This window comes from Leptidea sinapis, chromosome 24 (assembly GCF_905404315.1).
Source record: "Leptidea sinapis chromosome 24, ilLepSina1.1, whole genome shotgun sequence".
In the NCBI taxonomy this organism is placed as follows: domain Eukaryota; kingdom Metazoa; phylum Arthropoda; class Insecta; order Lepidoptera; family Pieridae; genus Leptidea; species Leptidea sinapis.
Window position 1 is genome coordinate 3,649,004 of NC_066288.1, and position 12,242 is coordinate 3,661,245.

At 35.4% G+C, this 12,242-nt stretch overlaps 1 protein-coding gene across 1 annotated transcript in view; it reads left to right on the plus strand.

The window, feature by feature from the left end:
- Window positions 1-12,242, plus strand: part of LOC126971635 (acyl-CoA Delta-9 desaturase-like) — a 46,054-nt gene that overhangs the window by 22,803 nt on the left and 11,009 nt on the right. The window contains exons 2-4 of the mRNA XM_050817998.1: window positions 3,863-3,996; window positions 6,464-6,576; window positions 8,983-9,145. Of these exons, the coding sequence (XP_050673955.1) occupies window positions 3,911-3,996; window positions 6,464-6,576; window positions 8,983-9,145 (362 nt within the window). The 5' untranslated portion in view covers window positions 3,863-3,910. The remainder of the gene's footprint in view (window positions 1-3,862; window positions 3,997-6,463; window positions 6,577-8,982; window positions 9,146-12,242) is intronic.

Below are 12,242 nucleotides of genomic sequence, written 5' to 3' on the forward strand. Positions count from 1 at the left end.
CACTCATTGTATTGAGTGCACTAAGTACATCAAAGCATCGCTAAGGGAATTTTGTACAATGTACTATTTTGACTTATATGTTGATATTGTTGCATGCCATATGCTCGTCACTTTTGCCATGACTTTTATAGTCGTTATATATTATGGCCTTTTGTTTTATATTTATTTACAAGCTGTACCCCGCAGTGTCCATATCCATGTATAATTAAGTTTAGTGACATTTTGTCAGGCGGCCAAGATCTAAGATGCAGTGGAGAAGAATCCAAAAACCATTGAAACCTATTTGATAGAAAATGTAAATTTATTAAAAAAAAATGGAAACGATTTTTTAAAAGCTCAACTTTTTTAATTTCGTAGCGAGTCAAATGTCAATTCAAAAATTTCATATTTGAATTGAATATTTTAGTTTTTTATTGCTTTTGTTGGTTGGTACACAGACCCTACAAAGTTGTTAAATTATCAGATTAAAGTAGCTCTCAATTATCTAATATTTTTTATTATTTATTATTCTAAAGAGACATATAACTTCAATAATTTAGTTATAAGGTGCTCTAAATGGCAGCGATACGCATTGTAAAATAAATTCGTTTATTGGTTCCCATAATGAACAGATTCACTCTATAAATCATACAATGTCGAAATATAATCATTAGGTATTTTCTCGTTATCCTATGTTATGACTAAAAAAATAGTAAAAAAATAAATAAGAAGGTAATAAAACTTCGTGCAGGTTACATCTCTAATAACCTGAACCATGTCTCCTTCCCGTTTTCGTAAAGCGTTCGCTAGAAGCTCGGTGCCCTAATCAACTACAACGTAGTAGTAATATTTATAAGTTGAACAACGTGTCTCTAGTCACGTAGGTAGAAAATAGTTAGTATTTTCTTTTATTTATAGGGATAAGCAAACAACTACAAGTTATATAATACAATTTAAGAATTAACAAAATCATTGTATTAAATGTAGTTAGATTTGAATTTTGCTATGTATGACATTCAATTATCCAATTCTAATTATTTTCAATGAAGAAGTAAATAATGTGAAAATCATAAAGTACGCGACATACAAAAAAGAATCAAAGGTGAAAATAACTAACACATAACATAAACTCATAATTATATCGTTATTTCGGGGTCATGGCTGTGTTATGGCGCTTTAGACAATTTTGAGTTATTTATGGTGTTAAGCTAATCGTCAACATATCTACTATTATAATCTGTTCTTGTCAGGCGGACATCTCCCTGCCTCTTCTGCCTCCCTAAATGCAAAGACCTCCCTGGCTATATTTGCTGTATCGCTTTTGTGATCCTCACACCAGGGAACGCGTTCACTACAGATACAGGCTGCTTCGAAAAATTAGAGCAGTGGTATCCTGCTTAGCAGTGCGAGGCTCCTTTCCACATGATGCCGGCTAGATTATGGGTACCACAACGGCGCCTATTTCTGCCGTGAAGCAGTAATGTGTAAACATTACTGTGTTTCGGTCTGAAGAGCGCCGTAGCTAGTTAAATTACTGGGCAAATGAGACTTAACATCTTGTGTCTCAAGGTGACGAGCGCAATTGTAGTGCCGCTCTGAATTATTGGGTTTCTCAAGAATCAAGAATGGGTAGGGCGTATCAATTACCATCAGCTGAACGTCCTGCTCGTCTCGTCTCTTATTTTCATAAAAAAAAAAAACGAAATGGTTTGCCCAAATTTTAGGCCTAATGAGTAGTAATAGGCAATAGTTCTAAATACGATGATAGCTTGATCCTAGTAGAGACGTAAATACAAACTTAAATTTTACAAGAACAACATAAAAAGAAGCTAAACTAACAAAAACACTTTCTAATAGAAATTTACAAATAGTTTTGATGAATCCGGCGCTGTATTCAATACCTACGGTGTTATTTGTGCAACCTCACGGCTGTCTCGGACTGTGAGTATGTAATCAAATAGAGATGTCATGTCGATGAGATACCAATCAGTTGAGGCAGGTATCGAGGAGCAGGTTAATACGTTTGACGGAATAAGGATCTACCATTCACAATTATTAATTAATAATAAATCAAAAGTCGCTTTAAAAGATACTTCCTGAAAAAAAGAATAGAATTTGAAAAAAAAAAGATTTGCATGGCTTTTGGTACCCAGATAAACCCGTGAGGTTTTCGTGGTACTTATTTCATAAAAGTGTATGTATTTGTTCTGTATTGGCCAATAAACAAAAAAAAACTGACGCTCTTTGCAGAAATCATCGACGCCAATCTAGCCTTATTTATGGGTATCAGCTGTTTATCGATATATTTAAATTTTATACCTTATACATATTTAAACATACATAATGTCAAAATAGCCAAAACTCCGAAACGGTTATTCAGAATTATCATTAAAATGTTTTAACTTAAAATGTTAATAGCAAGATCAAAACAGAAGTAAAAATAAATAGATATATACCATGAAAACAAGTCTGTAATGTATGTGAAATTAATATCGTCAATACCGTCTTCCCTTGAGTAAATACTCAATGGTCTCTATGAACGATTGACACTGACGGCTGAGTGTTGATTGTCACATCCTAGCTAATGATTGAGGCTTTCACTAACATTCTGCGGGGTCTTACAATGGTTTAACTTATAATTCGTAAACGTCAAACTTGTCTAGATTGTATGCATTGAAAACTTTTCTTATAGTTTAATTTTTTCACACACTTTTTATTAGCTTCACCTGTATGTATGTTTGTTTGTAACCCACTCGTTTGGGTGCGATTTATGATCGACTTTAAAGGGCCAGATTTAGTTCAAACCTCGTAAATTTATCGAGGTTCGATGACAATACATTTTTCAATTTGCAAAATAAGATTTTTGTTAATTTATAAAATTTTCATCAATCGTCTATAAGGCAGAAATTGATGTTAATTTTAAATTTCTAAATACATTTTCAAATAGTTTAGTTCGGATTTCTATAAGAAGCGTGTTTTTTAGTTTTTTTTAACAACTATTTATTTGAAATAGTCAGTAGGCGTCCGCGTCGTCGGCTTAGACACTATGAAGCCAGAAAATACTACATAATATTATGTCTAGCGTGACCCACATTCTTATTAATATTCGTGCAAAATTATAATTACTTCTATTCAGTAGTATATATACAGACAAACTGGTAAAAATTTAAATTTAATTGGTAACTATAGTCTACAAATGATTCAATTGAGAAAATTATGTCTTACGTAAAAAAGACCCGCTGAGATTCTTGCGCCCGTTCTTCTCAGGTCTGAGGTGCATTTTTAATGGGTGGTAGATTTTGATGTTCATTAAGGGATTTGCAGTTTTCCAATTTCATTTGGGACAGCAAGGTCCTCGATGGGCAACCACGGAAGACGCAGTGTTGGTAAGCCCCCTACTAGATGGACCGACGATCAAAACCGCCGTTAAAAGTTGGATGAGGGCAGCGCATGACCGATTGTCGTGGGGATCTTTGAGGGAGGCCTTTGTTCAGTAGGGGGCGTCTTTCGGCTGATAATGGGGATGCTTGCAATCTTATTTTGAATGAATATTGGAATTGAGTGGTGGATGACATAACATCTGGTTTTTATATAATCCGAAACATAAGATACATTAGTTATTGTAGGCGCTAGTAATGCAATAAAATTAGTTACAATTTATTGCAATATAGCTCGTATGACCAAAGGGGATTGATCAAACGTGGTTTCATTTTGTATCAGATTAAAATTATTGTCAAAAATTTTCTCTCGTATTTTCTCTCGTATTATATTGTCTCTCGCTTCCTGACATAGGCTGTCTACATATGTGACGAAATATAGGACGGATAGGAAATATCAATTTTTGATATAATATATTCAATTTATATATTTTTTTTTATTCCAGATAGCGATAAACATAACTTCGAAGATTGCAACTAGAAATATTGAAGCAATGACTGTTGACACTCAGACGTATTCGTCGATCACAGAGCATCAGGATACGCACATTTACACATCAGGCAAACGAAGAGATTATGAGTGAGTATCGGGAAGTTAAAGAATTACAATATACTGGCGAATAGACGAATAAAGCGTGCAAGGGAGACGAACATCTGTAACGGAGATACAGCAAGATGGAAAAGCAAAGCGAATCTATTTTTACTGTAACTGATTTTTATTGACAAGTTTTAAACAGTGAGCCGAACTTGGCATTAGCTCCTTAGTATTTTTGAAGTGCAAACTTCTTTGACGGCTTTGAGCACTTTTCTTGTGATGGATATAAAATGTTAAACTCGTGTCTCTGAAGATATATGTTTGTCTTTAATTTTCCTAATTAGTATGCAGGTTGTTGTGGTTTTTATAACTGTAATATATTCATAAATTTAGTTTCTTTATAAACTTTCTCTGTAGGTGTTAGAAACGGATAATGGATTATAACGCATAAGTATTTTAATTACTTTGTTTTGTATTACTTGTAATTCTTTTAACTTAAATTTAGCGGCGCTGCCCCTTACTTCTACTACTACTAATATAATAAATTGAATTTTACTAATGAGATGTATATTGTTAAATGGAGCTGCTTTGGAAGACACTGAACAACTCTACGAAGTAAACCAGATAGTGATGATATTTTAGATTTGACGCGGTCGATTTGAGATTTTCAAGTTTAGTTACTTACCAAGGTATTTTTCTTCTCGTTTCTGCTGCAGTTCTATGCCATTTATGGTCTGTGGAGAATGAGACGAAATAATCTTGTTTCTGGCTTTAAAGATAGGCATAAGATATTTTTGAGACGTGAATTGTTAGAAGGTTGCGCATGTGAGGTAATGTCATGAATTCAGGATCCAAAATAAAATAGACATGTGTCGTCTGCGTGTTGGGTGACCTGGCCATGTAAACCTATATCGTGGATGTTGTTTACATAAATAAGGAACAGTACTGGTCCTAATACTGAACGTTGTGGAACTCCACAAGTAAAAGGCACCGACTAACTTTGAATAGCGTTTATTTTTACTAATTGAAATCTATTACTTAAGTAAGATACGAGTGATAAACATATTTAGTGTTGTACCAGTGTTCCCAATACATTTGAGTTTTTTATTAATTGTTTACTGAGTCAAATGCTTTTTTAAGATCTACGAATACTCCTAAAACAATATTTTTACAGTTTATATTAAGTTTTATTTTTGTCTATAGTAGCTGAAAGTATGTTTGATCTTGACCTGAATCCATATTGCCCATTTAAGAGCAAGTTAAGAGAATCTAAATAATTGTATAATCTAGTATTCTAGTGCATAGAAGTTTGTGGAGTATTTTGGAAATCAGTGGCAATACTGACGGGACGATTTTACTTTCTGATTTATGAATGGCACTTTAGCAGTATAAAGATAAATATGTATAGAAAATAGAGATAAACTTTTTAATTTCAAATAATTGTAATAGTTCTGAAATGTTAAATTTTTTATGTAATTTAAATTGTAATTTTTGTGTACGATAAATGTTAAATGGATAAATGAATATTATATTTAACCATATAAATGCTAGTACTTTTATTCTGATAAATACAATTCGTGTGAAATTATTATTAACCATTCCAAAATATTCAAAGATGGACAACGTTAATGTTAAAATTTTCTCTTCTGCCGGCACTCCCATTATTTTTTAATATTAAGCCCTAGCTAACGCACACATTAAGAAATTCAAAATTAGTCACTGAACGTCCTGTTCATCTCGTCCCTTATGGTTATAAAAAAAACCAGAAAATGTTTCATCAGAAATTATAAGAGTAATGCGAACCTTCTAAGGTCGAATAATCGTAGGCATTTATTTTCTCAAAATTTACTCCTTTAGATCTATTTTTGATGTCAGTTCAAGCACTACCACTTACCGCTTCGAAAACAAATGGCGCTCTGAGAGAGAATAAACGGCGCAAGAAACTCTCCCAGCATTCTTTTTTGCGCTCTTTTTAATAAAATATAGAATATTGTAATGTCGTTGTTATTGCTATAAAATAATCATAATCTAGTCCCAAGCCAATATCTAATCTAATAGCTTAGATATTTATCTGTGGAGTAGTAAAATTTATGACAGAGACATTTAATGTTAATGCCTGAACAGTGACTGGGACTTTATTATAGAAGTATACATTTACCCTTAAAGCTACTATGTATCTTATGAAGCCTACTAGAATAAGTTACAAGCAATCCCTTATTTCTTGTGTTACAATAATGAAAATCACTATTTAGAGCAACACATGAATTGAAAACCAAAAAAACTGGTACGTGGCGGACAAGGTTGGAACCCAAAGCTAGCTGGTAAGGTCTATTACGCCATCGTATTACGACCACCATTACACATACCCATAACGGACCCCTAATTTTAAATTTAATGGTTTATTTACGATTCAATATTTTATGATTGAACATCCAAATAAACTACAAAATGTAATTGAAACTATGATGTTACGATATTATGATTACTAACACATTAAAACTTAATGTTTCAGATGGCAAATAGTTTGGCGAAACGTGATAGCATTTATATATTTACACGTTTCAAGCTTCTACGCGCTGTATCTAATATTCACTGGACAATGCAAACTGTCAACTTTTTTCTTCGGTGAGTTTCTATAATACCTTTTTCAAGAATCTATATATATATAAATTAATTGCTGTTCGTTAGTCTCGCTAAAACTCGAGAACGGTTGGACCGATTTGGCTAATTTTGGTCTTGAATTATTTGTGGAAGTCCAGAGAAGGTTTAAAAGGTGAATAAATAGGAAAATGCTGCTAAATTAAATAAAAATAACAAATTTGTTTTTCCTTGATGTGTCCATACATAATTTCTATGAGAGAATTAATTGACGCACGGTTTGACAGTTCTGCTGTGAAACAATTTCATTACGACAGCAGGGTGCATATTTTACGTAGTAATTTTTGATGTTATGATATATTATTGACAAATTCATATAAAAACATTAATTTATTTATTATATACAGAACAACGTCTGTCCGCTCAGCTAGTCTATATATATAAAAATGAATTGCTGTTCGTTAGTCTCGCTAAAACTCGAGATCGGCTGGACCGATTTGGCTAATTTTGGTCTTGAATTATTTGTGGAATTCCAGAGAAGGTTTAAAAGGTGAATAAATATGAAAATGATCGGATTTAAAAAAACAACAACAATTTAGTTTTTCCTTCCCCGTCACTTAGAAATCAAATGGATAGAACAGTTTAAAATGAATAAATATTTGTATCGTTCTAACTTTCTCAGGAGGTAAAAAACCAACTTAATTTTAGCCATAGTTGGTAGAATAACTACAGATGTTAACTATGATGGCAATACAACGTTTGCTGGGTCAGCTAGTATAATATAAGAAAAGTATTAAATTGTGATTATTAAAATGTTGATATAGAGAAAGTGATCCATCATTTATGAACATTTTTGAAGTTTCCACAGCAGTGCTGATGCTTTTAAAATATAACTGGCGTTTGAGTGCAATTAATAATAGCCGTAAACATTTAAATCAAATCATGGTTTCATCTGAATTAAATACCAGAAGAATCAGCAAGAAGAATCTGAAATTGTTACTGCACATAGAGTACTAAAAGATCTCGGAAAATCTGTAACTGTGCGTTACATCGAGAAGTCATTTTTGATTAATAATGTTCATCTGTATCTTCATTGGCGTCTGTGGTAGGCAAACAGTACTTCTTTTTTTATGGAAAAGGAGGAGAAACGAGCGTACGGGTCGCTTGGTGTTAAGTGATCACCGCAGCCCACCAGAGAATCACAGGAGCGTTGCCGATCTTTAAGGAAGGCGTACGGTAGTCAGGCAGTGACAAAGGTGTACTTACAAAAGTGCCTTATCCGTTTTTATGTCTGGCATATCTTTAGTCTCCTACGGCGGTTGATCCATTTTCTATCAGATTATCCGTTAATTAAAGAGTTAACAAGATAACATTTTTAAATAACTGCAACCTAGCCGGCATCATATTCAAATATTTTTAGTCAAAATTGGGTAATCACTTATTAAAAGTTAAAAATGACTACCCTAGCTGCTATTAAGTGACGAGGAGTTAATCTCTAGGAGCCAAACCTGAGCGCAGATGAAGGGTACTCATGTGTAGTTTATCCTGGATACTGATATTCTCAAATTAAATCTGTTCTCAAATTTGCAAATTGCAAAATTTGATTCGATCGAACACACAGTCATTGCACGTTTGGTAACAGTTTGTCAAAAGTGATCATCTTAGCCTAATCTCTATCACAAGACTATAGAAATTACTAGAACAGATCTCAGGTAGAATTAGAATATTATAGTTTTCCTTGTCATAGTGTAGTCAGTAGTAGTAATAAAAACTTGATGGTGCATTTCTCAACTCTCATATTTGTCTTACATTGTTAGAAGATATAGTTACGCTAGTTTCGGGGTTCGGGTCCCCCTTAAGCCAGGGGAAAAAATTAACAAAAACCCACGTAAAATACATTATGAAGAAATGAAAATATAGTTAAAGTATTGTCCGATGTTGCCCACAATCCCTACTAATATTATAAATCAGAATGTAAGTTTGTTACGCTTTTACGCCTAAACCACCGAACAGATTCCGATAAAATATGAAAAAGGATATAGACTACCTTTTATTGCAAAAAAAAATAAATGGAGGGGTTGTTGTAGGCGATGGCAGTTTGCATGAAAATTCGTCATTATCGAAGATAAAACCATGAAACTTTGTATTAAGTCATTTGATAAGAAATAACTTATAAACATTAACCTACATTGGGATGAAATAGGAGTTTAAAGTTCTCAGTGAAATACTTTTAAAGAGACTGTGCACTATGACAGCAGCTGCCAGCAGCGGAAAGAGCAGTTTGTAGGTGTATTATTAGAAAAGTATACTAAAAAATTAAAATAAGATCCCCAAAGTAACCATTCAACGCGGACTTAGTCGCGGGTAAAAGCTAGTAGACCATATTAAACAGTTAAGTTTTCTAAATAATTAAAATACTTCCTCTTCCTTCAGCTATATTCTTCGCATCAACGTCAGCAATGGGTGTGACGGCAGGAGCACACAGACTCTGGGCACATCGAGCGTACAAAGCCAGGTGGCCGCTCAGACTGTTCCTAGCTATCCTGCAGACAATGGCCTTTCAGAATCATATCTACGAATGGGTCCGAGACCACAGGTAACCTTGGAACTCTGAAACAAATAGTATTAATACTTATTATGACATATTTCCTAGTTGTTTTGACTAGGGATGTCGACATCGTAACTACGAACTAATTGTCGATATTTTTGTTCGTACCTTCACTAATTTTAAATCTGTATTAGTATATATTAGACAAATTCACCGCATTAAGCTTCAACTACATTGCAGTAGCTTACAATATTCTTGGGCAATTTGTTATGTTTTTAAAGTGATAATCCTTACTTCTAGGATTAATACACAAATAAAAATTTGAAAAACAAAATTTTATGAACGATGCGGGATTCGAACCCACGACCTCCGGCGGTCCGTGCCGGTGCTCTAACCAACTGAGCTAACCGTTCGAGTACCGCCTCGTTATAAAATTCTGTTTGCTTTGTTCAACTCTCAGGTTGTGGCTTCATCTACAGCACCGGCACGGAACGCCGGAGGTCGTGGGTTCGAATCCCGCATCGTTCATAAAATTTTGTTTTTCAAATTTTATTTGTGTATTCGTGTGCAATACACAATTTAGGAGAAAAGTGTGCTTGCATTGTCTTTAAGCACACTTTTGCCGTTCCGCTATCAGACTGCGAATGATAATGTACTTATATAATACTAGCTGACCCAGCAAACGTTGTATTGCCGATATTAAAATCGCGATACAAAAGTAACTGTTGATCGTAGATGGGTGAAAATTTGAAGTTGTATGTATTTTTTAATGCCACATTATAAAAAAAAAAAACAAAAAATTTCGTCCAATAATTAAAAAAAAATAAGGGTGAACAACCCTTATTACTTAGGGGTATGAAAAAGAGATAGATATAGAGAGAGAATAGAGGTTTGCCGATTCTCAGACCTACTCAATATGCTCACAAAATTTCATGAGAATCGGTCAAGCCGTTTCGGAGGAGTACGGGAACGAACATTGTGACACGAGATGTATATAACGTCATTGTCACGTCTTGTGTATATACTACATATAGCAAGCTTTCTGCCAATAAACTTTAAAATATTTCTTAAATTTTTGCTCAGTGATACCTCTTATACGGTCTTTTAGTTTTTTGTAAAATTGAATACCAAGACCTATCAAGGAGCTCTTAAAACTAGTAAACCTACTACATGGTATTGGTAGGTATAGAAAGAGAAAACAGCTTGTTTGATCATAGCACAGAATAGGGATAGATACTTAGGTATAAGTATATAAAAGCGATGGCAACCTGAAGTCATGTCTCTTATCCTAATGTCATGTACCAGGACTTCATATTTAGTTCAAAGGTTAATCCTAAGCTTGCTATTCAAACCTTTAATTATATTACTATGCTACATAATTACATTCTTTTATTTTGATGAAAATACGGGATGTTCAGCTGATGGTAAATTAATTAAATAAAATTTAGTAAATTCATAAATTTCTTTTCGTTCTTGTTTCTACCTTGTGTTACGGTGGGCGGTTAATGTCCGTCTTTAATAGTGTTTAGTTAATTTATACCTAATTAGTAAATTAATTAAATTATTTCTTTAGTTTTCAAAACAAATGCTTTCACAAGCTCAGTCCCTCACGGTGGGGGGTAGTATTGTATAAGTTTATCATTGTTCCAATTACTTATGCATTATGTATTATCTATTACAGTTTGTTATGTTTAGTTGTAAGCTGTAACTCGTATAATTTAAATTCTAATGTACATTTGTAGTCAAGTTCCATATATTATAATTTAATTTGAAGGACTCGTCCTTGGTGTGCGGGATGTTGAAATTCGTGTCAGGTAAATCTCCAAACAGTTCACAGACTCTGTGAGTCTGTCAATAAAGTTTACGTCCTAGATGCCTAGATGGCGCTAGCTATAGATTAAAACGGACTATGATTGTGCTTTGTGTATTGGGTGTAAGGCTTAGTATTACTATGTTAGGTGTTTTGAATTGGTCGACAGTTAGGTAAGTTGTTTGTTGATTGTTCGATTGTTGTTGTTTTTGTTTGTTGTTTGTTATCGGTTGATTCTGACTCACCGTTTATAGTCGTGTTCTTAACATCTCAGTCTTTTTATGAACTCTCTGCACCCTACACAAAACTAATATTAGCTCACTAGATTAACAATAAAAACAATAAAAAAAATCTTATAGCATTATTTATGTAAGGAGTGCTATAAGATTTACCGGTAGTGTCCGACTTTTGTTGTTTCATTGATTATCTCGGGGGCCGCTACATACATTAGAAACCTGCCTGTCTGCGACTACTCTCACTTCACGAAGTAACCGGATCCCGTCAGCGGGATCCCCCGGTGAAATGTGGTTTGGGGGGAAGTTGCGAGAGTAGAGAGGCACGCATAACTTGCCAACATGGAGCACGAATCCAAAGGTCCATCTGAGGGCAAAACGACAACACCCGCCACCCGCGCTCCGCAAACGCCCAGCGCCGCGACTGTGACCGCGTTCCGCGCGCCCAATGATGCCACGCCATATACCCACGTACCGTGCGCGATCGTAAGGAGCCGCGCTTCATCCAAGTCGCGAGCCGAGCGACCTCGCTCGATATCATACTCGCGACCGAAAACGCCGATCGCTGCACATGCCACCACGACCTCTGAAGTTGGCCTGCCCTGGGTCGACAACAGTCCAGCCACTTGCGAGCGCCCAGAGGAGGAGTCCCCGCATACATCAGCGAACAACAGTATGGTGTTATTAGCTTCCTTACTCACCTCTGGAAATCTGACGACACCTCTGTACGAATACCTCAAGCTGTCTGGGCCTGTGCTCGAGTTCTTCGAATACCAGCAGAGTATTGGCCAACCGCTGACCATGCAGGAATGCACGAAAATACTGCATTCGCAAGGCCCAAGAATGCCTATTGCGCCTGAGCCCGTGACCAGAGCGTCACGCCGGCCACGCCCCTCACCGAGCCCGGAGGCAGTGGAATCGAGTAAGAGGCATTGTGTAATACCTCCTCCGATTGCGATCCTATCCGAGAGCCAGCAGCAGGGGTACGCCGCAACACCAAGGGCACAGAGATACCCCTGCACATTCCGCAGCCAACGTAGCATCGACGTAGAAGCTACGGCTACGCTTACGCCTGCTGTCCCGGTGACATACGCTGCCGTCG